This window comes from Pleurodeles waltl, chromosome 6 (assembly GCF_031143425.1).
Source record: "Pleurodeles waltl isolate 20211129_DDA chromosome 6, aPleWal1.hap1.20221129, whole genome shotgun sequence".
Taxonomy (NCBI): Eukaryota; Metazoa; Chordata; class Amphibia; order Caudata; family Salamandridae; genus Pleurodeles; species Pleurodeles waltl.
This window is the reverse complement of record NC_090445.1, coordinates 1669753879-1669780982: the sequence shown is the minus strand read 5'-3', so window position 1 is coordinate 1669780982 and position 27104 is coordinate 1669753879. Positions and strand designations below refer to the sequence as shown.

Here is a 27104-nt window from a genome sequence, read left to right as displayed (position 1 = left end):
AATCTTTCTGCCTTTTCTCTGGTGGACTGCAACCTAGGAGTTGCCCCTTCTCTTCTCTGTTCATGCCCTGCCCGAGGAACTGTCGGGATGAAGCCAGGCGCCCGCCTCCTTCACATCTGTCCCATCCTCCTCAGGTTCAACCCGTACTGAATCCTGATGATATGACACTGGCAGAATAGGGTAAAGCCCATACGCTGGGGGTACCTCTGGTGCCCCTTCTGGAGGTGTTTCTTGTGCTTGTGTCACCTTCTTTTCTGACTCTGTCGATTTTACATTTGTCTTTGTATCACAGAAGACCCGCCATAATGACAGAAAAGCTTCCCTCTTCCTTCCCTTTTACCTCTGATATTTAGATTGGATGTTGTCGCGTAGGCTCTCATTATTCTAATGAGACTACTGGATTTTGAGCGGCAGAATGGCCCGCGGTGTGGGAGACTACGTCTTACCCTCTGCGGGCGACACCTGTCGTTCCAATCCAGATTTTGCTCCGGCTAACTAGCAGTGCCTCATCTCCACCCAAGGATAGTGATGACTGGGCAGCCGAGCGCATGACATACTTCGCTTCTCAGGGAAGTCGTGGTCACCAGGTCTCCTCCGTTTCTCTCACTTACAATCCAGTCTCATATATAAATGACAAACAGAAGCAGTATATGTTTCAATAATGAGTTTAGTAGAACAACTGCATCTTAGATAGCTAAGCGTGAGCTGCAATAACCAAGACTACACAACATGACAGTATTAGAATTGTTACGAGAAGAGTGAAGCATAAAAACAACGCTATCATATTGTAACTATAATCAATGGACTAGCTCCTACCTAGGCTATGATAGAGCACAGCATCTTAAGCTCTAATTCTGCCCTTCAGGTTCCCCTGGGAAGACATCAACCCCCATACCTGAGCAAAGGCCTGCGATCTGCGTTAACATCTGTAGGAAAGCAATCAGCATACAGTCGTGGTTCCCTGGCCGGAATCTCCCTCTAACGTGTAAGGGACAAGAAAGTGTTTTTATAATAACACAGCTGATGTTCTGAGAAAATGTCCCTACCTAAGAATGTGTGTTTTCTACAAATGTTGGAGACTAAACTTCTACCATGTTCGCCGGCAATGTACCGTGCTGTAGCCTTGGAAGAAGCACAGAGTGATCAAGAATGTCTTGTTTGAGAACAGAGTGCTGGCCTACGCAAAAACAGTTAGATAAACAGAAAATAAAACAAGACCGTAAAAATGGTTATTGTAACAATAATAAGACAAAGCTGAATAAATGATATCTAGGTTAAAGTGCACAGTGGCCTAGTGTGTTAAAAGAATGTACACAGAGCTATAACTAAAATGGCTACACAACAGTGTAACTCAATGTATGTTCAACTATGTCTTCATCAAATGTCCCTTCCTTTGGCCATGACGGAGCATGGTCTTTAGTATCTCTATACCATTGCTTACAATATTTCTGTATTTTCTTTTTGTCTAACAGGAAAGTTTTTATCATATGTTCCAGGGGATCATCCATTCTTCCCCAGGACATGCGCATCCTAAATATCTATACACTCTTTATTGCTATCTACTCTTTATGTCCCCTCTCTGCTCTTTGTTTCCCTCACCACAATGTATATATATCTCCTTATCAATGTCATTAACCTATGGCAGTGTACTTGATGAAGAGGTGTTCTCATGGAGTGTTACCTGACTTGACATACATCGTTGTAAAGCCGTACTGGTGAACATCAGCGATACTAATCGCTAACATTTGTAGCACTTCTTCTATGTCAATGACGGGTGTGGGTGCATTTATAGGGGGCGAAGTGGATTGTTACCTGACGTAATATGGGTTATAACATTATCATGAATGAAAATTATTAGTAGTGGTGTCTGGGGATGTGGCGTCCTATCCATCATTTAAAACCCCAGAATTATACAAATCTGTGAAAAATGCATCAAGAAGGGCTTCTAATACAATGGATTCCTGCTTTATTATGTGGAACCGAGGAGTGTCACACAAACATGGGAGTTGATCCTGAACCCATTCAAATTTTAGAACTATGTCAAGGGTGTCTGTTTCCTGCCTCAGGGAATTATCACTCCCACTCATATGACCTTTTATTTATTTCCACTAATCTTGATATTATCTATTTTTACTTCTCAGGTTTTGGTTGCCCTTGTATCTCCCCACTTCCAGGACGCTTCAAGTTTTTTTTATTGGGATATCAAAAATATGGCAGAGATCTCGCACTCTCTCTTCCTCACTTATTTCAGATTTTATAACTGTTGGCAAGAGTTTTTGCCTTTTTTCTATAATTTGCCCGCTATGGTTATGAAAAATCGCACTCTTTTTATCATTCTTATTGCTCATTATTTACATCAAATACTTATTAATTTCTATTTGTGCTTTTTCAGGTTTGTAAAGTCAATTGACACCGACCATTCTGTTGTCCCCTTACCTAAACGTCAGACTCTTCACTGATGCCTCAGCCTCAGCCTCGATTGCTCTCCCTTAAAGACGCCTTCCCGATATTCTAAATCGAGGAATCAGCAAACCGGGTATCTGACTTTTTCAGAGTGAGGACTGCCGGCGCCGGTAAAATGACCGTCTCCTGTCACGTCAGACTTTATACGTTACATGATTCACCCCACTTTTCTGTATCCTAACCCTCCGGATCTAACCGGGATACCTGATGGACACGAACTTCCCCTTCCAGGAACTGTTTCCTGGGTAATCCACTAATACCTATCTATTTCTTCCAGGAGCTGCCTCCTAAGTAATGCTCTAACACATAGTATGTCTTCCAGGAGCTGTCTCCTGGATAATGCACTAGTATCTATCTATTTCTTCCAGGAGCTGCCTCCTATGTAATGCTGTAACATAAACCTATATTCTCCAGGAGCCATCTCCAAGGTAATCCACTAATATAAACCTATGTCTTCCAGGAGCTGCCTCCTGGATAATCCTCTGATATATACCCCTATGTCTTCCAGGAGCTGCCTCCTGGGTAATCCTCTAGCACACAGTATGTATTCCAGGAGCTGCCTCCTGGGTAATTCACTAGTATAAACCTATTTCTTCAGGAGCCGCTTCCTGGGTAATCCTCTAACACACAGTGTGTCTTCCAGGAGGTGCTTCCTGGGTAATTCACTAGTATAAACCTATTTCTTCCAGGTGCTGCCTCCTGGGTAATCCACTAACACCCATTATCTCCTTTCTATCTCAAAATCCAAATCCCAACTAGCTAATCTTCCAGCCTAGCCGGGAAATCACATTTCATTTCTACATCAACATTATGGTGGTCATTATGAACATGGCGGTCCAGACTGCCATATTCTGAACACGGTAGTGAAGTGACTGCAAAGCAGCCAGTTCACTACGACCCACCCACCACCAGGCTAGAATCGACCACCAGACCGACTATTCGCACATTCGACCTGGCAGTGGAGGCCGGACTGGCGGTGGGATTATGATCACATTTCCACCAGGGAATTCCTGGTGGGATACCCAGCCAGGTAATCCCTTGCGGAAAGCATACTGGTGACAGGAATACTCATTTCTGGCACCTGTGTGACACTCCAGGCCCCCCCTTGCCACTACAAAAGTCCCTACAGCTGCCCCCACCCCTAGAACCCCAAAAAACCAACCCCCCCACCCCCAAAATCCCTTGTAGGCCCCCCAGCTTGACCCTCACCTTCCCCCACCCCTACATACAGGTCACCCCAAACCTAACTCCCCACATCCTCATGCACCCATTCACCTACATGCACATACGCATACATACATACACTCACACACATCCCCCCCACACATACACTCACGCACACCCCCATGCACTCGCACACTCACATACACCCCCTACTTCCCTCATGGACAGCACTTACCTCTTCCATCGGCTGCTCCGGGAGGGAACGGGCTCTCTGGATGCTGCTCCGCCGTCATTGTCGCCTCTCCATACACCACCGTGCCTATGAATGCATCAATATAGGCGTGGCGCTGTCTGGACTGACATGGCAGTGAGGGTGGAGCAGCATCCACCCCGCCACCGACCGCCAGTATGGCACATGGTGTCCTCACCGCCATCAATGGTGGTGAGGCTCCATGCGTCATTATTTTGCAGGATACAGGGTATCCCGCCAAAATCAAAATGACCCCCTTATATTTAAAAAACCACACAAATCCCACATGCACTTAATTCCCCTATACTACAATTGCCACAGAATCATGCACTTTAAATACTATACTTTGAAGCCCAACCCCTCCTCTCCCTTTTGGACAGCAGCCTCTGGAACCCCGACCGTCCACTCGAATAGGCAGGTGTAATGCTCACTTGATTTGCGCGCAGTGTTCTATTCAAGCGTCGCAGGCGATGTCTCCTTCAGCCGTGGTCCAGGGAATTTAGGAGATTGAGGACTCCTGGCTCTGGCTCGCCAAATGTAGTCAAATTTTCAGAAACAAAGAAGTGACACGAATCTGATAACAATTAAGTATATTTATAAGCAATACGGCCCGGAGTACAGTCCAGTTCTGTAAATAAAACCACACTCAACACACTCAACTCAGCTCTTCTATTGTCTTAGTCGACGTTTAAGTTCCACCTCCTTCATAATACTTACTATTAACAAAGGCAATAATTCTTCAATAAACATCTGACTGCTAGTTACAAAAATGCAGCTGTAACATATATAATATATGTATACATCTTCTAACGTGCACAGTGTCCTTCGATCTTACCCTCTGAACTCTATCAGTATGCCCTCCCTGCACGTCTACCAGGCTTGAAGTTGTACGGTCTGTCTCCCACTCCCTGCCAGTCTTGAAACACAAACATCTAGTGCCGTGTCTCCCTTTCAGGCCTGTCGGGATTGACACCTTCTCCTAACCCTGGTATCAGAAAGTGGCTCAGACTCTCCCCTGCGTAGGTGTCCTTCTAAATTATCTGTGGTATGCGGAGGCCGACTTTAACTGCTTTGCCCTGCACCTGGCCTCTTCCTTCATTTTCCTTCTTGTCCTTGCACTCCAGTCCAACATCGAACCCAGATTGAGGCCTGTATTTCTCTCGTACAATGTACACCTCTTCATGTTTCCCTTCTAAGTCGTGTGTTGACCAGAGTAGGCCTTATTTAATTTTCTTGAGGCCTATTACAAGTGTGTCATTATTTTACAACTTCTAGATGGCCAACACTTTGCTTCTACACGCGGCAGCAGTATTAGAACTTTAAAACAACAATACACTATTTGCGATACCATTGCAAGACTGCTGCTGCAAAGATTCATTTTATTTTTTATTGTAAGTGTATGGCTGCCACATTTAGGTGGTGGTATGTTGTCTTTTTAGATCGAGACTATGCAACGCACATTCGCTGTCTGTATACGTGCTGTAATCTGCTTCTGTGTGCTTTGACCATGCACATCACACGCCCATCACTTTCATTTGTTCCTTGGCCTGCCTTTCAAAATTCCCTTGGTTTGTTAGGTAAATGCTTTACGTTTGTCCCACCTTGAAGCTATTTTGTCACTGCCTTGGAGACTGACCCCGTTACATGGATTATTGCATGATCGGCCATATACCTTAGTGACGGTGCACTACTTTTTTATTTTGCCTCTCCGCTTTGTGCTCCTGGAGGTATGCTGTTTCTTCCTTTGGCATCATGCTGTTTCTTCATGTGTTTGCGCCAAACAAAGGCTGCAAGCTGAAGGGAGGATTATTTTGTATTTATTTATTTATTTTTCTGCTGTTGTATATAGCGCAAACTCAAATGGAAGTTTGGAGCACTTTACCTGAGCACAGGTTAAATTTGCAGCCCCACTCCTACATTCTTCACAAGTTTAGCTGTTGAAAAATATGCAAACTGGAGCCTTTTGAATAGAAAAAACACAAGGGAAACCCTCAAGGTGGCTCTCTCCGGCACAGTGGGAGAGCCAATACCATGATATCCACTGCACTTGGGAAAATCGCTGATAATGCTTTGCTGGGCATTCCTTTTACAACACATTTTTGTCTATAACTCAGCCTGTGGTAGTCCTAGGACAATGGGACCACCATCAAAACGGTCAGCATGGTGTGCTCTTTCTGTTCAGCTCATCTTCTGCTTCCCCATACTTGGTTGGGGATGCTAAAATCATAACCTCTGCCACCATTCAATATGTTTTTAAGCTCTCTCATGGCTAGAGCTTTTGTTTTACAGCTGAGAGTAGTTTGTGTTCCGGGGTCTTGTTTTTAATAATATTCTAGCAGGCCTGCTAGGCCTGAAAATGTGTAATGCAATATGCCCTCTAGGGGCTGAATATATGGTTACACTGTAGTGCTCTCTGGCCTTTTCTTTTTATATGGTTATGCCCTCTAGCGCTGGCAATATGGGTACATGACAATGTTTCTTATAAATGCTATTTTTATTGTGGTGCCCTCTAGAGGGTGTTCTGACTATTACATTCTAATGCCAAGTATATGAAGGAATGCACAAACAGTTTATTCCTGATAAAGGTTTAAAGTGCTGCCTGGCTAAGTACTAATAATGTCCCAAATGCGAGACCTATTGGCTATGCCAGTGCTTGTTTTTTTACTTTTGTTCTTTCAATTTATCTTGCATATGTTTGTTGGGTTTGCATATGTTTTAGGTTGTGGAAGTGGAAAAGGGTGAATGACGAAAATGAGTCAGTGGGTAAATGACTGGATGAATGAGTGTAAGAATGAGTGACAGTGGGCATATATGATGATCTGTTGAGTGCCTAGACTCACCAGTGACAGCAGACGCTCTTTCAGTTTTAGCCATACATATTAGTATTGTGAAAGCTTGTTGAAACTGTGAGGTCAGCATAGGACTTTGGAGCATCCTTATCAAGGGTTTTGGGTCACCCTTGTGCCACGCAAGGGGGCACAAGAGTGACGCAAACCTAAGTGAGATTTATGAAGCCACGAAAGGCCACCTTGTGCAGCCCCGTGTGGCTTGATAAATCTAGAGTGAAGCAAGGCAGCTCAAATCACTGTCTTGCATTATTCTGCTCCAGGGGGCGTTCCACGGGTAGAGTCAGGGTGTGCCCACACATCCACCCATGGATTTTGGCCCATTCCCAGATTCACCAACACTGGTAAACCTGTGAATGTGTTGAAATGTTACACCTTCCCAGGGGAGGTGCAACGAGCAGAACTATTTGTACTTCTCCTTGGTGTTTCCTCTTTCTGCAGCACACTTAGAGAGAGGAAAATGCCTCTTAGGATTGTTTTTGTGCATTAAGCTGCCCCTTCTTGCACGTAAAAAATAGTGCCTACAAGGGTGCCATTGTTGGCGCTAAGCAGCCAAAAGGACTTTCCCTTTCACGAAGCGCAGCAAGGTGGCTTGCTGCGGAAAAGTTTGATAAATGTGGCCCATAGAATATTTTACTAAAGGACAGAACCTCCTCCAGAGCAGTCTACATTATTAAAAACATTTATTTTAAAGCTGCCAGGTATGCGGGCCACTATGGGGCACTGAGCCTTTTTGGGATCCAGGAAGGATCATGGGCTAGAAAGACCATGCTCTGTTTTTACCTCAAAGTGAGAGAGATAAAGGGGTAAGAAATGATCTCAGTTCTGTATGTAAAGTTATTTAACCTTCGCAGTACAATTAGTTATAGGCAGCTCGTGATTATTCGTTGATTTGTTTTTATTTTTTTTATGTACAGTGCATAACATGCTCTTTTTCTTTGGAATTATTTGTGACAGCAGTGTTTATGCAGATCAGGGAGGAATTTGTATACATTTTATGTGGCATGACTCAGTAACGTTTATGAGTTTAAACAGCACCTGTTAGAGATAAATAAATATACTAACGAGAAAATGTTTTTTTTTATTTTGTTTTTTTTTATTACGGTTCTAGCCACCAGGCTGCCCCCTCAGCTACCCGTAAACAGTGAGAAAGAAAATACGAACTAGTGCGTGGGTGCCCTGGGAACTTCGAATAGTTTCCTGTCGAGTGATTTATAAACATGCAGCCCAGAAGCTGGCCTTTTGGACACAGTTCTACAGACGGTACCGAGGAGAAAAGTTAACTTTTCACGTCGCCGCCGGTCCTTTTTGTCTAGTGTACTGGAGGGCGGTACATTTCCAATTCTTTGACTGGCCCCATCCTTGGCAGGGGGTGGCCTTCAGCCTTCACATGCCATGGCCGAGAAGTCCATGCGGGTACCACAGCGCTGGTCATCGTCCGTCCCCGATGAGAACGAGTTTCCATTCGGATACCCGACGAGCGTCTGCGATGAGGTACCCGGGCAAAAATACCTCTGCTGCAACTGCAACAACGTCCTGAAGAAGGCGCAGCAGAGTCTGTGTGGGCACCGGTACTGCTCCGCGTGCCTCGCCTGGATCCTGAGGTAGGTGACCTCCGGATGCCTGCTTTCCGCAGATGCTAGTCGCTGTGTGTAAATAGATGCTATTTTATGTCGAAGAAGCTTGCGAGGATGAATGGAAATTGCTGAATCGGCGTTTCAGCGTAAAAGTTCTAGGACGTTGTAAAACACTGTTACAACTGTTGCTGCAGTGAGCCCGACTGACAACAAAAGTCAGAAATTTGTGCATGTAGATTTACACCTATGTTTGGGCTAAATTAAAGTTTTTTTTTTCTTTGAACTCTCATAAATTAGAATTAACTTTAAGGCTGTTTATTAGTTACTTACCATGATAATTTGTAAGTTCCAGAGGTTCTCCAGTTGTCAGTTTTCCAGGAGTAACAAATATGCCTACATTTAGAGACTAAAACGAGGTAGGATAATTAGCGGAACGATTATAGCCCTGGAAATTGCATTACACGGATTTTGGTCCCATGATGACGTTACAGGAAATCACATGGCATATTATGGGCACATGTCAGAGAAAAGGACCAGGTGGCCTTCTGACTCTGGATGATTTAATCATACACTGAGGTGCTGTAGTTCCCCTGCCCAATCAACATCTTTTTCCAACTCTATCCACTGTCCTCCTGCGTCACTCACCCCATCTGACAGAGGTCTCATCAAACTGGTTACCCCTCTATGGAATCTTTCATTGTCCTCGCAGTCACTGCTACATGCGGACATTTCCTAAACGCACCAATATTCTGCTCATTCCACAGTCAATGCACCGATCAACTCCCTGGTGCCCACGAATCTGGCTTATGGCAATAGTCTTGTAGTAGGACTGCACTGGTACTATTCTCTCATTTGAAAAGGTCTTAAACTTTGCCACTTAAACCTTCTATTTACTCCCAGGACACATCCCTGCCTTCAGCATTCAACACCAAGTCAACAGATCTATGCAGCAAACGCCCCCTGCAAGCTATGAACACAGGTATTTAAATCCAGCTTTCACCAATCCTCAGCATACCTCTGCCCCTTGTACCCACTGATTAAGATCTGCCAATCGCAGCTTCTAGTCTCGGCCAAACCACCATGTGCTGCATCTAAATTTCCATTGTACGACCTACCTTGACCGCTGCACTGGAATGCATCCACATCAGCCATCTCAGCTGGACTTTAAAAAAAGTCCTAAATAATTACTGTCTGCAGCTTGAAAGAAAAAGGACAACTTTCTTATCTTCCCTCGTGTAACATAAATATGCAATTTGCTTCCTGCATATCTGTGTATAGTATTAGATGTGTGTATTGTCACAGCGGTGCCTTTATCCTCATTACTTGTACTCATTTGGGGCCCAATTCACAAAGGTAAACCTAGACCTGAAATCTAAATTTATCTTTGTGAATCGGGCCATTAGACTTCAGGTCTAATGTCACACAGTACTCCTCGCAGGGTGTACCTGTAGTTCATGAATGTATCCATTAACGGTGCACACACAGCGCATAATTTTATTTGTCGCAGGACAGAGATACAATGCTTGTATTATGCTTGCACATTTTTTCCGCCAGGTTTTGCATTTTGATTGCCAAACACATCCTTTTTTCCTGAGAACAGACAGTCAAAAACTAAACTTGTGACAAAAAATGTCACAAACGACAGACTTTTGTATGATAGCAATATTCAGGCGAAATGCACATAATGCTTTCTTGCTTGATTTAAGTGTACCCTGCCTAAATAGAACTGCAGGGCTGTTTTAACCCTGTTAACACTCCCGAGTTGGCCAATACATACATCTGTGCAGTTATTACCTCCAGGAACAGTAGTGAGACATGCAATTTAGAACACTACATGTCTTTCAGATGCTTCCTATTCAGGGAACTTCCTCTTTAATGGTTTGGTCTGCACCTTCTCCAGAAGTAGAAGGATGGCTGCAGATAGATATGCTAGTTGTGGTTTTGCAGAAAGACGCAGCATCCTCCTTGCTTAACCACATGGGTTGTCAAGGATGGAATACTCATAACTATATGCACTTACTTACACATGCGTAAATATATATGTGGTGTATGCAGGGCCGGCTTTAGGGGGGTGCGAGAGGTGCGGTTGTACCGGATGCTGACCTGAATTGGGGGGCGCTGACCTGCGGGGGGCGCTGTGTTTGGCAATAACTTTAAAACTTGAGATTTAAAAGCACCTGCTGAAAAGTTCCCTTTGCAGCTTTCAGGAAACAATTAAAATGTCAGGATACCTCTTGTTATTTATGTTCCTGCTAGGGAGAGAGATGGGAGTTTTGTCTAGGGGCAGCTTTGACTCACCATAATGTAGCACAGAGGGTTGAAGTGCCTGCTGCAAAGAACAGAACTATGTTTTATGTGGATAGGGGAGTGGATTAGTGAAGCCAGCCTTTACAAGCTCTTTAAAACAAATTAATGTACATGAAAGGGGGGCTATGAAGAGATGAGGGGCACATTTGCCGGGTGGTAGTAAGGGAATCCGAAGAGGTGGTCATGGGGTGGGGGGCACCAAAAAAGATTGTTGCACAGGGCACCACCAGCGCTAAAGCCAGCACTGGGTGTATGTGTACTTAGGTGTCATGCTTTAGAACAAATGCATTTAATTTTGCTAGTTTTGCGCCTGGTGTAGATGTTGGCGAATAGGGTACTCTGCAACAAATGTGGAGTGCCTTGTCTGCAAAACTGATGGTCCGCTCACTCTATTTTGAGTTTGGTGGATTGTCATGTTTCCGAATGTTGAGCCCCTACTTGTTCCGCCTGCAGAAAGCCTACACCTAAGGCCCGACGGATTTGGCGACGTTGGTGTCGGTTTATCGAGCCACCCACTCCATGTAGACTGGAATATCTGATGTACTTTTTGTCATTTCTGGGCCTCCAGGGGAATCCTGGGGGCCCCAAACCTAAAGAAAATATCCCTCATACCCTGCCACAGAAATCCCAGGGTGACAGGGTTATTGTTTTTTGTTTTTGAAAAACAAAATAGTTTGGTGAGCAGCCACCTAAAACATGGCGGTCAGTTTGCAAACTTTCAGTGCAACGACAGTGGCTTCACTGAAGGCACAGAGATCTTCCCATAGGATGGGGGCGGGTATTGGGAGGGAATAGATTAACATGGGGATACAGGGCTGCGCAGGAAGATGGAGGGAGGACGTTGCTAGGGAAGGGAGAGAGTGAGTGAAGTCTGAGAAAGGGAGAAAGCTAAATATAGAGCTAGTTATAGCGAGAAAAATGAGTGAGAGATAGACAATCTTCCATTCTCAGGTCATATACATCGTATCTGTTGCTCAAGTTATCTTACTGTCACTGGCTCACACATGAGAGCTACCCCTTAGCTTACAGAAGCCTTACAGGCTCAGACAGCAAACTTGCCATAGATTAGTGTTCCACCATTCTTGCAAAGTGGCCAGAAGCAGAAATGTTGGTGGAAATGGCATACAAGATTTATCAATAAAGGTTACGAAATGCTTAACGTTAAGTAAGGAAATAATAGCCCTAAGAACAAGTGCCCTGTATCGCCAAGGAAAGCCATTAGCAATGGGTGGCCTCATTTGGACACAGGTTTCATTCAAATATCAACTTTAAATATATTATGGCAGTGCCTGATTGCATTCCCAACTATTAGCTTGGCAAGTCCTTAAAAAACACTGTGGGCCTGATTACAACTTTGGCGGAGGGGGTTAATCCGTCCCAAATGTGACGGATATCCTGCCCGCCGTGTTACGAGTCCATTATATCCTATGGAACTGATAATACGGTGGGCGGGATATCTGTCACATTTGGGATGGATTAACCCCCTCCGCCAAAGTTGTAATCAGGCCCTGTGTCTGCTCCCACATGCCAAATTGTTCATGATAACGTACTGAACTCCCTTTCCCCCAAAAATAAAAGCCTGCCACTTGCTTTGTCTCCATATCATTCTTTTATTTTTAGTGCATAGACAATTCTTGTCCCCTAAGTGTTAGCTTATTATTTTAATCAAGTACACACAGGTGCTACTTCTCCAGATAGACCAAATGTGCCCACATGCCTATGAATCCTCATCATGTGCAAGGGATGCACACAATATGTGAATGATGGGCACCTTATGCCAGGAAAGCCATTATGCTCTCGATGACCAGAATTATGCCACCAATAGCCACATTATCGATTACCATGGCAAGGGGGCACTTTATACTACAGCCACTGTTCTGCTAATTGTAATGTTTTGCATCAGTATACCTTGGAGTGCTATAGGCAGACCAGTGGTGCCTGCCACATACACTGGCTGATGGAGGGAGTAGCAAGCACCTTCTTTCTGCTGACATAGTTTGCTACTTTTTTAGAAACCCTGTCTACTCTGCTTTTCCTATTGGTTCCAAGGATGATTTGAAATAAATGACAAAACACTTAATATCATCAAAACAAGATTTTACTGGAAAAATATATTTTTCCACGTTTTCCTTTTTAATGTTTTCATTTTCACCCTAATTATAATTCAACCTAATAATTTGTGTTCTTATTTCAGCTTCTACATGGGTTTCTGTGTAGTGTACACTCATTCCTTTAACTCACAACAAACCAGGGGTAGTTTAGACCTTGAAGTGCATATCGTGTTAGGATGTATATGTCTTGTAACTTTAGGTTGTGTCCATACACAACTATAAATAAATTACTTAACAAATTGCAGCATTGATGGTGTACTGGAAACATTTAGGGCTTTCCTGACGAGATGATTTCAAGTTAAGGAAAGGTCTGTTCTATCAATTTTTTCAACTTTTTTCTAATTTGTTTATGTTAAAGAACTTGACTTGGCTCTTTGTGGACGCCCTGCTTGCATAAAGACATGGTCTCTATTTTATCACAAATTCATACAACCCTATTTTGAAAGCAGAGGATCTTCTACTCAGCTTGAATGGGTACATTGCTATGTTTCTTGGCTTTGGCAAAGCAAAGTCTTTCCTAAGGAAAGGTGCACTGTACGTTCCTTTTGTGTGTATGATCGCGCAAAAGAATGTACTATGAAGTTTATCTGTTTTTGGATAGGATCAGTTCAATGCTTGGTAACATATACGTAAGGTAAATTGGTTAAAAAAGCCAAGACCAGGAACACATGTCACCAGCATGCATATATAGACCATACACATACTGACATAATCAGAAACGCACACAAACGCACAACATACATATCCTCTCGTTCCCAACAATACTCCGCATAAGGTAAAACGTAATTGTTGCTTGAAGCCTCCTCATAACCCTCTGATAAATCAGGAAAGAATCCCCCACGCCCTTTTTTTTCAGCTTCTGGTTGTGTAGGGATCAAACTCTTCTGCTTATCAGGACAGGCTTCTTCAGCTGGCATCCTGCCCTGCCAGGGGCATGTGTGAACTCTGCAGGTGTGAGTGGTGTGAAACTGAAGTAGGCTTTTCAAACAATCCCAATCTAGTCATCCATTTACAGATGTGTTGACTGAAGATGGATAACAGGTTCAATAGAGATCTCCTGTTGATTCGCATACTTGGCACACTCTCCGTGCAGTAACAGGAAGTGGAAACCTTCAAATTGATACCCTATCAACATAGAGTTGAGCACTCTGGGTTCCTGCTAGAGGTGTTAATGCATGCGTCATTCTGTTTGTCTCACTGAAAAGTTTCTCTCATCAAGCGAGACAATAGATTGAATGCTGCTAAAGGACAGGTTGTATGCTGCTAAAGGTTGATTTACTATTACATAGACTGCAAACCAGGAATGCCCACAGAAATGTAGACTCACTTGTTACCCTCACAAAGTGAACACTGCACCAGCATTGAGGCTAGTGTACCAGAGAACATTTTTTAGTAACTTTACACTCAGATTTTGTGACTAGCCAAAAGTAGTAACCTTACTCTAAAGCGTAAGAGTAAATTACACATGTAAATCACTCACAAGAGTCAGTTACCTAAGTGTTGTAATGATGTGAGCTTGTTATGAGGAATGCCTCTTCTACTCCCCTGTTGGAGTGGGAATTAAAAAGAAATTCAGATTTTCATTTCCAAAGTATGACTAAATTTGTATGATTTAAAAAGAACAAATTGAAAATGTATAAACCATGTTCTGTTCCTCATCCATGCTAAGTGTCTCCTCCATACCTGTTACTGACAATCGTCCCTAAAGAATATGCATCTCTCCCTCAATTTACCTTCTAGTTGAAGTGAGGAGTATCTAAGAGCACGTCGTAGTTACAACCCCTATTCAATTGAAATTGTTACCTCATCTCTTAATTCTTGATAAACAAATTTCAGTCTCTGAGTGTCATTATTAATCTCTCTCCTGTTCTTCCTTCTCTTTTGAATTCTAGTGATATTTCTCTGTGGACTTCTTTATCCCATTTATGTGTAACTTAGTTATATAGTGTAGTTAAATCTATGGGCTCTTCGTCTAATTCTCGATTTTGTCTCGGATTTGAAAGTTGGTCTTTCCTCTTCACACATTCTTTGCATTGTTAATTTTTCAGATGAGCAGGGTATATATCTCTTGTGCCTTAAAAATGGCCATATGCCACTTCTTTTGAGGAAACCCATTTGGACTGCCTTGTCCTTCAGAATAGTTTCTTTATTTCTGCCCTTCCTTACCTGGGAAAAATGTTGTTGGCAGCACCTCCGCTTTAGCTGACAGCTGAATGTCATCTACACCTTCCTTAGACTTTGTCTGATTTCTCTCTACTATAGAGGTAGATTAGTTTCACATCATGGGTGAAGTTCCCTCCATTGTAGATGGAGATACGACTGCAGCCTTGATCTTTCAACTTGATTTGATATGGTAAGCAATTGCCACTGATTGCCTTGTCCAACTGCATTGTGGTGGGAGGTCAGGTTCAAGGAATGGATTCACTCTTTCATGTTTGGTTGAAGACAGTTTATCAAATTAAAATCTTCCAATTGCTATTATGTCACTGTAGATTGTGTTGTGCCCCCATGATCTAATTGCATGTAAAACTTTATTTGACATGCAAATGGAACTGCTGGAATATCTGTTTGTGAGTGATCTAACCTCCATACACTAGTGTGCAGATATTACCCAGCAGTATATTAGGGATCTTGTATAGCAGACACCTGATTACGAGTTAGGCAGTCTGACCGTCAGACCGCCAATACAGAGGTCTGGAGGCCGTCACCAAGCTGGCAGCTTCCACACCGCCGTATTATGATGGTCCGGCTGTCAGACAGCCAATACGACTGTGGGTAAGCAGCTGTCAAGTTGGCGCCCTCCCCACTGCCGTATTATGATGCTTCTGCTGGGCTGGCCAGCGTAAACAGTGCAACAGCATTGGCTTCAGCTCAGCTCACATGGAGGTCCATGGCTAATGCCGTCGCACACACGGTGCCCCAGCACCTTCGGAATGCGGACTGTCTGGCATTGCAGACAGTGCGCATTCCAAGGGTGCTGACAGGGGGTTGCCTGCAATGACCATGCCATGATCATGGGCAGTGGAAGGGCCCTCCTGTGGCCCTGTTCCTGCCTTTCACCAGCCTTTTCATGGCAATGTCCCAGCCATGAAAAGGCTGGCAGAAAGGCAAGTCCTAATAATCACAGCAGTGCCAAACTCTGCATGCTGTGGCTGACCATGACTTGCTCCGCCGCCAAACTGTCTGGTTCTCTGATCCTGATGGTGGCGGCGGTGTGCTGGTGGTCTGACCGGCAGCATTGTAATGTGGAGGTCGGACAGCCAAGGTTGCAGCGGTACGACCACCATTGTGGGTACAGTGGTCCACGGACCGCCAAACTCATAATCCGAAACAACCTCTTTTTTCCAAACAGCAAACTTTTACTGAGATTTGTTATTGCTATTTATATATTCTTTTATATTCATGTCTACCACATTTTGGGTGGATGTGAAAGTCTGTTTTCTTTTTCTTTTTACTAATGGTTCTTCAGTCACAATTTCTGAGACTGTTGAGCTAAGTTGGAGGGGACAGGTCTTAGTACCTTCTTAGGTGGTGTTGGGATGGAGTCAGGTTTAAGAACATTAAATGCTTGGGCTGAGTAGAACATTGGCTGTAGCCCTGTCCTACAAAGGACGTAGCTACCACCATCATCAGCTAGTGGCCTTCTGGCAGGTCGGCCACCAGGTGAAGGATTTCTAACAATGGAGTCAGCTGAGGCTCTGCTGTTGGTAACCCAGAGCTTCTTTAGTGTCTTAATAGGATATAAAAAACCTTCTGGATGCACACTCTATTCCATCAAGAATTCATCTCTTATTTATTCATATATAGCGCACTATTGGATCAGAGTCCCTCAATCTCCGACCCTTAATGAATGTCAAAACACACTGATGACTCCAGTAAGTGACTGTCAATGCACAGCACAAAGATTATGCCACCCTGACGTGAGACCGGAAGCAAGAACTCAACAGTTAAAAAAAAGCAGATTGTTTTTCATAAACAGGCTCCTGGATCAAATAGACCACCAATTTTGAGCATGACACATTAACCCATTAATTAATGCGATTGTCAAATATTCTCTACTGAGTTCTTGGGTCTTTTGCATTTGGCACTTGCAATGTTCTTTCACACATCAAGAGAAGACGCAACTTCAGATCAAAAGGAAGAGGTAATCAAATCCTAATTAAATCAGATAATCACACATACATCTAAAAATCGAAAAGCCATTACATAATACATTTCACATGACAATTTTATCATTAAAAGCATAAGAGTAGCTCACTTTCCCTCAACTTTGATACTCCTAGTGTTATCATGCTGCATGTACATGGCCACCTGCAGAGTTGCTTAGAGATCCATTAATATCCACAAACGTCTGCAGTATGTCTTTTGAAATGACATTAGTAAACCAGCATTGGCAAAACCAGTCGATCTTGCCTTTACAAGGCCAGACCTGCCAACTTCACCAAAAACCTACAATAGCTTCGGACCCCAAGAACACCAGAGTCTCCAGCTCAGACCCTCCGAACCTTCGCAGATCCTACACTGCTGGACCACCCTCACCATGGAGGAGACTGGCTCCATCATGACTGGCATCCACTCCGGAGCCCCAACTTACCCCTGTCCTCACCACATTTTCAACAAAGCCGATACCTCTATCACACTCCAGCCCGCCACACTCTCAGCTGTTCAATGGAAATGACTACCTTCCTGAGCACTGGAAGCATGCCGAGATCCGCCCGCTCCTGAAGACCCCATGGACCTCAAGAACTACTGCCCCATTTCTCTGCTGCCTTTTCCAGCCATCCTAAAGGCCTTCAACACACAGCTCCGCAAACACATTGAGGACAACAAAATCCTTGACATCCCCAATCAGGTGTCAGGAGCAACCACAGCACAGAGACCACTCTCCTCTCCACCACAGATGACATTTGCTCCGCATCCAAAAAGCAGCCCTCAACCTACTGGACCAATCGGCTGCCTTGGACACAGTCTCGCATCACACCCTCTGCTCCAAACTCCATGCAGCTGACACCTGCTGAAAGGCTGTACAATGGATATGCTCCTGACTGACAGAACACAGAGAGTCAGACTCCCGCCTTACCTGTCGGAACCTACGGAGATCAGCTGCTGTGTTCCCAATGGCTCCGCCCTGAACCCAATACTTCAACATTTACATGGCCTGCTACGATCCATTGTAAAGAAGCACGGACTGAACATCATCTCCTATGCCGACAACACCCAGATGATCATCTCACTCCCCGAAAACTCCACAACTAGCAAGATGAATTTTCACAATGGGATGGAAGCCGTCACCGACTGGATGAAGTAAATCTACATCAAGCTGAACTCTGATAAGACCAAGAACCTCATCCTGGGACCCTCTTCATCTGCATGGGACGACTCCTGGTGGCCTGTTCCTTCGGCAGCCCCCCCCATCGCAGCTAACCATGCACACAACCTCTACTTCATCCTGGATTCTTCGCTCACCATGACCCGCCAAGTCAACTCAGTCACATCCTCCTGTTTCCACACATTCCAACTTATCCGAAAGTGCGTGAGCAGTGCAGGGCCGCCCCTGTGGCCCCCCTACACCTGTTCTGTGCCAGCCTTTTCATGGTGTTGTTACAGCGCTGCCTCTCCTAGGCCCCCGGGGTCATGGATGCTGGCGGTGCTGGAGGTTCTCCAGCTGTCTGACCGCCAGGGTTGTTATATGGCGGTCGGACTGCCGCAACAGCGGCAGTCCTGACCACTACCACGTGTGTGTGTGTGGGTCTGTAGACAGCCACACTCGTAATGAGACCCAATAGTCTAGCAAAGCAGCTGATGGTGTCTTGAAGGGCAGACCAAACAAGTACATTTTTGTTACTCTGAGTACAAATTAAAAACATATCCAGTTATCGGAGGGGCCCATGCTGCTGACTCTGTGCTTCAGTGAGCTAATATCAACCAACATGGAAAAGGTGGGGAAAAAAGGTATAGGTGATTCAAAAAATAGGGGTGAAGGTGAAAGACTCAATAAAAGTGCACATGATGAATGCAGAAATGTAAACTTTACACAAATGGTGTGTTTGTGTTCCTCTTATTGGCAATCTGCAACGTGTTTCTGTCTTAACTAGCAGGGGTGGGATGTTATTCCCCAGATAGGGTCTCACTCTAACAGGTGTGCTCTGTTGCTGGTGGGTTGCTTTTTTCATATACCTTAATGCTGTTCACACCTGGTTATAACAAAGTTTTGTAGTTGACATATATTGACATATATACGTCCATTTCCCCAGAAGTCTTTGTGTAGCACGAGAGTAACCTTACATTTAAATCTGTATCTTATATGGACTTAGAGGCGGCTTGACAGGATTCATACAGCATGAGCTCTAAGCCCAGTATCTTTAGTAATATTGAAGGACTCTTGTAGTATATCAACTTTGTTTATCTAAGTAGGGAAACCTATGATACTCTTGGCAAATGTAGTAAGAAGCAGCTCTGGGGAAACCAGTTCTTAGTAGGGGAACATCTTTGAATTAAATCTCAAATATGCTTGGATAACATAATGAGTAAGAGAAATTCCTAAACTAAATATATGTTTTAAAAAAACATTCTGAAAAATGCAAGTGATTTGACACTCCATTATTTTATTTTTTAACAGAAACACCAAAAGTTCAATTTGCCAGAAGTGCAAAGAGGAAGACCCTAAAAATGTGGATGAAGGAAGCCTGTTGACAGAAGAAAGGGTAGGTTGTGTGATACTTTTCGGTTAGTTGTCATTTTCATTTCAGCATCAGCTGATCAGAGGTTTGTGAAATGTATTGTCCACAGAGCTTTGCAAAGTTCTTGTATTCTGCATTCTTGCAAAGTTTCCCGGTTTTCTTTCATCTTTCCCCACCCAAAGCTTTCAATTCATTTCTGCCCTATTAGAAACTAGTCAAGCCAAAAATAACCCACGGTGTGCAATTGGTGTAACTTGCATATTTGTGACATAATCCCAGGCTAGAAAATGTATGCAGAATTTTTCTCTGCAGTGCTACATTTTTGCAGAGATTTCTTATGGCCCATTCTCCAACACAGCTGAAAATCTGTCTTGCAGCTTTCTGACCGTTCATGGGTGCAGATGTGCGTCAAAAGTTTACAAAACTTTTCCGCATTACACTAGTAAGATTACGCCAGTGGCTGCTGTCCAGCTGTAATTCTGGAAATGTTTTGTGATTTCCAGTTTTGCCTGTGAATATATATGCTTCCTTATAAACAAAACTGAAAAACAATAGAATAAGTGCAAATGTATTTTTCTTACTCCTACACCCCCACTAATTTGAGGAGGTGTATCCTACATAAATTATTGTAAAAGAGACATTTTTCCACAAATGTGGTCGTTCCTCTCTGAAGTACTGGAGTTGTGCCTTACCTTTCATTATCAGGTTAGTTATGTTCAGAAAACGCAGCATATCCAATGAGCAGCCGGTGATCCCATGCGAGTCTAGACTCAAAATAAGGAAAAAAGTTAAAAAAGCCATTGTGAGAAACTTAAAAAACTTGTAATGAGGGGATTTATAATTTAAATGGCAAATGCAATGTGAGAAAACATGTATTCAGAATTTTCATATAAAAAAACATCACATATTTGTTTTCTTGGCTAAATACACTCGGATTGTAAAAAAATAAAAAATCAACTTTATTCGATTTCAATTGAAACCTCTGACTGTAACTATTTGCTTTCTTTCAAGTCCTAAACCTAACCAGTAAGAGATACCCCAACTCTGATAGTAAACATAGGCTTCGAAGTATCCCTTAAATTACCCCTACTTTATGGGGTGTCTCTTCCACATATGTAAAACATAAGGTCTTAATCAAGTGCGCCTCTGAGGGTTGTGGGATAATTATTGCACACAGTAAATTCTATGCTCAAGGTTTGCAATTTTCTAGGTGATATAATTATCGCTCATCACAAGTTACCCCATTCAAATGGGGCATAACATTTTGATTTGTTGTCTTAGGCACTCAATTCACATGTCCAAGTTCTTAGCTCACCTTCTGTCCTACTGACATTTAACAGAGGAAGACTCGAGATGTGCAGCTTTTAAATGGTGTGGTAAACTCTGTAGTTGCGTCCCCTAAGCCTTCAGTTTTCAATGGGAGTCCCAAATATCCGAGCCCTCAGTCTATCTCAAGTCCCAACATTATCCCTTATCCATCTGTGGCGGACCTGAAGAATTGACAAGAAAGTCCCCGAGTCCCTGGGAGGGTGAGATAACTCCAGTTCCCATGGACTAGAGGTTTCTGGCAAGCACAGTTTCCGCCAGAGGGGACAAGGACATTCTCATGCCTGTACTTGCACTTCCATCTGGTGTCCTCCACCAACCCGCCAGTCTTATATCAAGGCCCAGATGCCCCTAGAATCCAGGCTTCTGTGCAGTACATAAACTGAACACAAGGTGTCGTGAATTTTTAATAGTTTTACAGTCCTCGTTTCTTCTTCACTTATTCACAATTTCTTCTAATCCCACGATCTTGATGTTTGAAGAAGTGCTGGGGACTTTCCAGTCTTATTAAAATGACTACTGGTGTTTTACGTAATTTTATTGTCTCTCTTTGCCGGGGAACATCCTGCCCCGATTGCAGCTGTGGATTTTTATTACTCCACTTATTGACAAAGCTTTTGTTGTGAGTGAAAAGGCTTTGTTCATATCCCACGCTGGACCATCTGGTATTTGTTGTTCTTTCAATAATTAGGTGTTGTCTCTTCCATGGAGGTCTGCTGTCACGTTCTCTTTGTTTTTCTTTCAGTGCAGTGGTTTGTATTTATCGTGGTTCAAGAAAGAATGTTATTTATTGTGGGTTGGGAAGGTAACTTTTATTGTACCAACAGAAGAGGTAAAAAGATGGCATAGCATATTCGATTTCTGACCACGCCTGTTCCTTCTCTTGGCGCACGCAGGGCACAAGTCAGGGGGCAGATGTGGGTGGACGGGTCCACCCTGCTATTTTGAAAGGGTGGATTCCTCCCCCCCCCCCCCCCCCCCCCCCTTTAGCCCGAGCCACAGGGGTGCCAAGAAGGTTTAGTAGTGTATGGCATCACATGCACTTGTAATGTGGCCTCGGGGTGTTTTCAATCTTTCTGGCAGCGTCCTCTGTCTGTGACACTGGTCCAGCAGGTTCTTACCTTTGGATCTCTCACCTGTACACCATTAACACTTTCAGGGATTAACAAGCTGCGGGAAGGAAACACATTCACAGCAAGTGGTTAACTCTTAAAAACATACACCCAGCACATTGGATTTGCTATCTAACCCCAGTATAAACATGTAATTGCCAAGCTCCACATAAGCGTATAAAAATGCTGTCACTGGCAGCCACTTCTAAGATCCCCTTCAGACTGATATATAAAAAACATTCAGGTGACTTATAAAAGCAAAATTGATTTGAAAATGTTATTATCAAATGTCCAAATGAGTGCAATAATTTGTTCTTTTTGCAAGGCACCCATGCAGAATAGAAGCCGGATCAGAATACAAACCTCATGCACCATGTAAGATTTTTTTAATGTATCACAAATAGTTGCCATTAATTTGCAATATCAGCTCTCATACCAACTTCAGTGATTCCAAATATAGGTCACAGCGTTAATAGCGAATTCTATGTTAAGCAATATTTGTATTCTTCTACTTTGTACTCATTTGTGCATCAAGTATATACATAATTTCATGTGCTTGTTTATAAGTGCATGGATTCTGGTTTAAATGCCAGCTTTTCTAAAGCACCCACGTCTTTGCAGTCAAAGACAAAAAATTGATATAAAGGCATCAGAACCCGTTCGGGGTCATTGGCAAGTAGATGGTCCAGGACACAAGGATGATGGGTAAAGTATTTTATCACTGCATTTCAAGTGCAGGCTTGCAATGGCACTGCCATCTGAACACCAGTCTTTCAACACTAGGCCATCCGGGAACCATGATGAGCAGCCGAAAGGCATCTACAAGAGGTGGTGTGGGGCAGAGACTCAGAACTCAACATTTACCAAATAGCAAAGCAATAATGATTGTCCAAACCAATGAATATCTTTTATAAAAGAGAAGTACTTCATACAACAAATTCAAAATGCCACACAAAGGAATATGCCAATGGGCACAGGGTCCTATAACAGGGACAACAGCAAACTAGGCAAAAACGTATCGGATATAGAATAATCACACAGGCGCAGCCTTAGCGTAAGCAGGCGTATGAGTTGGTGGCCTGCAGAGCAGTCCTTCAATGCCCTAGTCACTGGCAGCTCCCACCTGGGCTGTTTCTAAAGTCATAAGCATTCCAATGACTGCTGAGCACAAATGCTAGGGTGTTTGAACTACCAAAGCATAGCAACAGTGAAGTCCTCGGTGCAAGACACTCACTCTGGAGTGTGATTGCGACAGCCCTGCCTACCTCCAATATCATTTGGATGCTCTGTGTAGATCACATCCGGTCAGCCTGTAAGGCTGCAGGCTCCAGAAGGGGAACAGTCCCAAAGCGAAAGCCCCGCTCCGAAGCACGTGAAGAGCGTACTCTCTGATGCTGGTAATTTAGTGATGATTTTCTGCTCACCTGGAGAGTCAACAAGTATGTTGGGTGTCAGGCACAGTCTTAGAAAGCCACAGGCATTGTCACAATCTTTTGCTCTCTCCTTCTCCTCGATTGGTACGGTGCACAGGTTATGGTTTAAGCAGTGATCGGAAGGTAGGAAATCTAACTCCAGCCCTGGGCTCAGCTCCTGTGCCCCTACCTCTCCTTGGTTGCAGTGTACTGAGGATGATTTTAGATGTGAGCAGGGAAATCCAGACCATCACTGGAGTCCGCTTCTGCCTCACACCCACTACAGTATACGCTTCTGGAAACAGTTGCGGTACTCCTCTGAGAAGTCGCTTCTGCAGGTGTATCTTCAGTTTCACTCTCCCCTCAGGTCCGTGTATTCATCTAGAGGTATCTTCAGTTCCCTTCTCTACGTAGGTCATACAAGCTCTTATACCAAGGCAGTCTTAAAGCTGCCCCAGCAGCTTCTTGCAGACTTTCAAGACGATGTTCGCACCACTCCGGGAGATTGATTGCCACGGACAACAACCCTCGATCTCAGGAATTTCTCTGCTGATCTATAGAGTACCATTTCATTTCTGCGACCAAGAGAGGAAGTCTTAGTTCCGCATTTGTAGCCATGTTTTGGACAGGGAAATTTGATTTCACTGTCAAAGCTGTTCTCTTTCTTAGTATATCTTTTCTTTGCAGAGCAGACATAGGCCCTCATTACAACATTGGCGGGCGGGAACCACCGCCCGCCAAGTTGTAACCGACGTGCGTCCGCACTCCCGCAGTGGCCATTACGAGATCCCCGCTGGGCCGGCGGGCGGAAACCTAGTTTCCGCCCGCCGCCCCAGTGGGGATGTCAGCCGCAACACAGGAGCCGGCTCCAAATGGAGCCGGCGGGATTGCGGCGGTGCGACGGGTGCAGTTGCACCCGTCGCGCTTTTCACTGTCTGCTATGCAGACAGTGAAAAGCTTCATGGGGCCGTGGCTTGGGGCCCCGCAACTCCCCTTTCCGCCAGCCTTTTCATGGCGGTTCCTACCGCCATGAAAAGGCTGGCGGGAGGGGGACTCGTAATCCCCTGGGCAGCGCTGCAAGCAGGGCCTTCCCTATGTAAAGCAGCGCTGCCCTGGGGGATTACAACTGCCGGGACCAACGTGGTGGTAAACCGCCGGTCCTTAGCAGGATTGCACCGCCAGCCTGTTGCCGGTGCAATCGTCAGAACAGCCCTGGCGGTCTTTGACCACCAGGGTTGTAATGAGGGCCATAGTCCTTATTCAGGTGATGGTTTCTGCAGCAGGTAGTGACCAGGGGTGTCTCCAACTGGAGCAACCAAAATATGTATACAGTCGTGCATGACGACATTGCACCTGGCAGCCATTAGCCTTTGGGGCTGTCCCCAGTGGGAGACATAGGGAAGGCCCTGCTTGGATAATTTCCTCCACACAAAGAAAACCCTGTATCTTCTTTCATACACCCTCCATCAGGTTCTTAGAAAGAGGCAATCAGTAGGCATCTGCTAAAACGTTCACTGCTGCATATCTATCGCAGTCCTTTCTTCATCTTCCAACATTTTACTGCTTGACAATAAAGCCAAAGCTCACGAAGCCAGAAGTACACTGTCCCTCTGCCTCTGTGTTGTGTCCCTCTTTTTGAGGGTCAATCCAAAGTGGATTCCACTGACGTTACAGTCACATCCTTGCATTTAATACGGAGTTGCACTAACACACAGTGAACAATTATAAAGCCATAGTATTCCTAACATATATACCTCCTATGCATGGATGGTTATCAACGGAGGGCTTGGGCACATCGTGGTAGTGGAAATTTACCTGCGTAGGCTGGTAGGGAAAAGGAGACCTGTCTTGTATGCTACCACGCATGATTAAGTCCCAGGACAAGGTCAGTAGTCCTGTATCATAAGAAGACTCCCCTGGTTTGTCCCTGTCGTACAGTCTGGACACGACAGAGCAAGGAATCGCTGGATATTGAATAGTAAATGAGTTTAAAAGGAAATCGTGGCTTGTAGCATGCCAACTATATATCTACACACTTCCCTTAATGCAACAGCATGCCAGGCTGCCTGTTCCCTCAGCACCCTGCAAGGCAGCAAGAGGTGGTAGCAACAGCAGCCTTGAGCCCCGCTACCTCAATACCACAAATCCTGCTAAGAGACAGGAAACCCCCAGCAGATGACCTTGATGCCTGGATCGCTGGAGACCAGGTGGCTTTGGAAAGGCTTTTTCCCTGCTGCTCATTTCAAACATGATGACACCTCTAAACACCTGGGCTGGCACCTGCTCTCCTCAGAGCCCCACCAACAGGAGAGAACATTGTTGTGAAATGTATGGGACCACCCCCCACAAAAGTAACATATTTTGTGGTCACATCATTTGATTTGATTGAATGTTTCAATTGCACCTGCTTTCTTTCTGCATTTACAATGATTTAGGGGGTGGTGGGAACAGGAGGAGCTGCTGCAGTACTGAATAGTCAACGACCTTAGCAGGAGCTGGTGACAGTCGCACCCAACTCTCATACCATGGGGCTGATTATGAGTTTGGCTGAAGGAAACATCTGTCCGCCAAACTACCGACGGTGAGGACACCATGGTGCAGGCGACCTCCCCGCCACCCCTATTACGACTTTGCCACTGGGCTGATCAACAGAAACCAAAGTTTCTGCTGGTCAGCTCGCTGGGAAAGGTGTGGCAGCATTGTCAGCAGCTCATAATAGTGCAGATGGCAATGCTGCCACACACAGGGAGCCCCAGCACCCTTAACATGCACGCTGCACAGCAGACAGTGTGCATTTCAAGGGTGCTGGTTAGGGGGACCCACGGGCATAGGCAGTGTAGGGGCCCCATGATGGTGCCCTGAAAAGGCTGGCAGAGAACAAGGTTTTAATCAGCATGGCAGTGTTAACTTCAGTGCTGCCCTGGCTGATTACAACCAGGACTGCCGTCAGCCCGCCGGGATCGCTGATCCTGTCTGGGACGACAGTAGGGTGGCGGGTCTGCCTTGCAACCTCGCAATGTGGCGTTCGGACCGCCAGCCTTGTAATAAGGCCCTCCGAGTGTAAACACTTCCTTTACTGCTGGGGCGGGCTAGGCTGCAACTCTTACAGGGCCCTGTAAAACACCAATAACATGCAGCAGCAGCCTTGAGCTTGAGCCCTGAACCAGCCACCAAAAAGTCTGCCAGAAACAAAGAAAGATAATATTTGGATCTTTCACTTAATTTCAAAAGATTCGTTTTTTGTTAATGTCACGTAATTTTATTAACTATACATTAATGCAACTACCGCAGCATAGCGTTTGGCCCTGGGTAGCAACGGTTGGCCACAGGGTGCGGCCAGGCCCTGCAGCCAAGCCCTTAATACCACCCAATCCCATGCCGTGCATGACTTTTGGCCATGAGCAGTGAGGGTTAACCACAGGGCCTGTCTCTGTCAGTGGGTCTGTGAGTGGGTGCGTGAGTGTCTGAGTGGGTCCAAAAGTGTGTGTGTAAGTCTATGGGTGAGTCTGAGTGAGTGCATGAGTGTCTGAGTGGGTATGTGAGTGGGTGCAAGAGTCTCTGAGTTCATGTATGAGTGAATTAATTAGTTTATGGCGGAGTCTGTGAATGTTTTTTTTTGCTTATTCACGATTAATCTCGATTAATCGCTCATGGTGAAGAAAAAGCATTTTAAATCTATAATTTGACCATCAAACACCCCTATATCACACCCCTGGGGTCAGGGTACCTCCACTCTGACCCCTTATGCTACCTTTAATTTTTTTTTTCAGGCCCAGGAACCATCTCTCGGGACATTAAAATGACGGACCCAACTTTCTGTTCAGGTTGTGGCCAGCTTCTATTTGCGTGCACATTC

At 44.6% G+C, this 27104-nt stretch overlaps 1 protein-coding gene and 1 long non-coding RNA gene across 5 annotated transcripts in view; one reads left to right on the top strand and one right to left on the bottom strand.

The window, feature by feature from the left end:
* Positions 1-27104, bottom strand: part of LOC138301320 (uncharacterized) — a 187928-nt gene that overhangs the window by 8272 nt on the left and 152552 nt on the right. For both annotated transcript variants that reach the window (XR_011205084.1, XR_011205083.1), the window contains exon 2: positions 20091-20162. This is a non-coding gene — a long non-coding RNA (uncharacterized lncRNA). The remainder of the gene's footprint in view (positions 1-20090; positions 20163-27104) is intronic.
* TRAF1 (TNF receptor associated factor 1) overlaps positions 1-27104 on the top strand; it is a 129054-nt gene that overhangs the window by 23087 nt on the left and 78863 nt on the right. For 2 of the 3 annotated variants that reach the window (XM_069241652.1, XM_069241653.1), the window contains exons 2-3: positions 7835-8327; positions 19338-19422. In XM_069241652.1, the coding sequence (XP_069097753.1) occupies positions 8119-8327; positions 19338-19422 (294 nt within the window). In that variant the 5' untranslated portion in view covers positions 7835-8118. Of the gene's footprint in view, positions 1-7490; positions 8328-19337; positions 19423-27104 lie in introns of those variants that run through there. The other variant, XM_069241654.1, reaches the window with a different exon arrangement.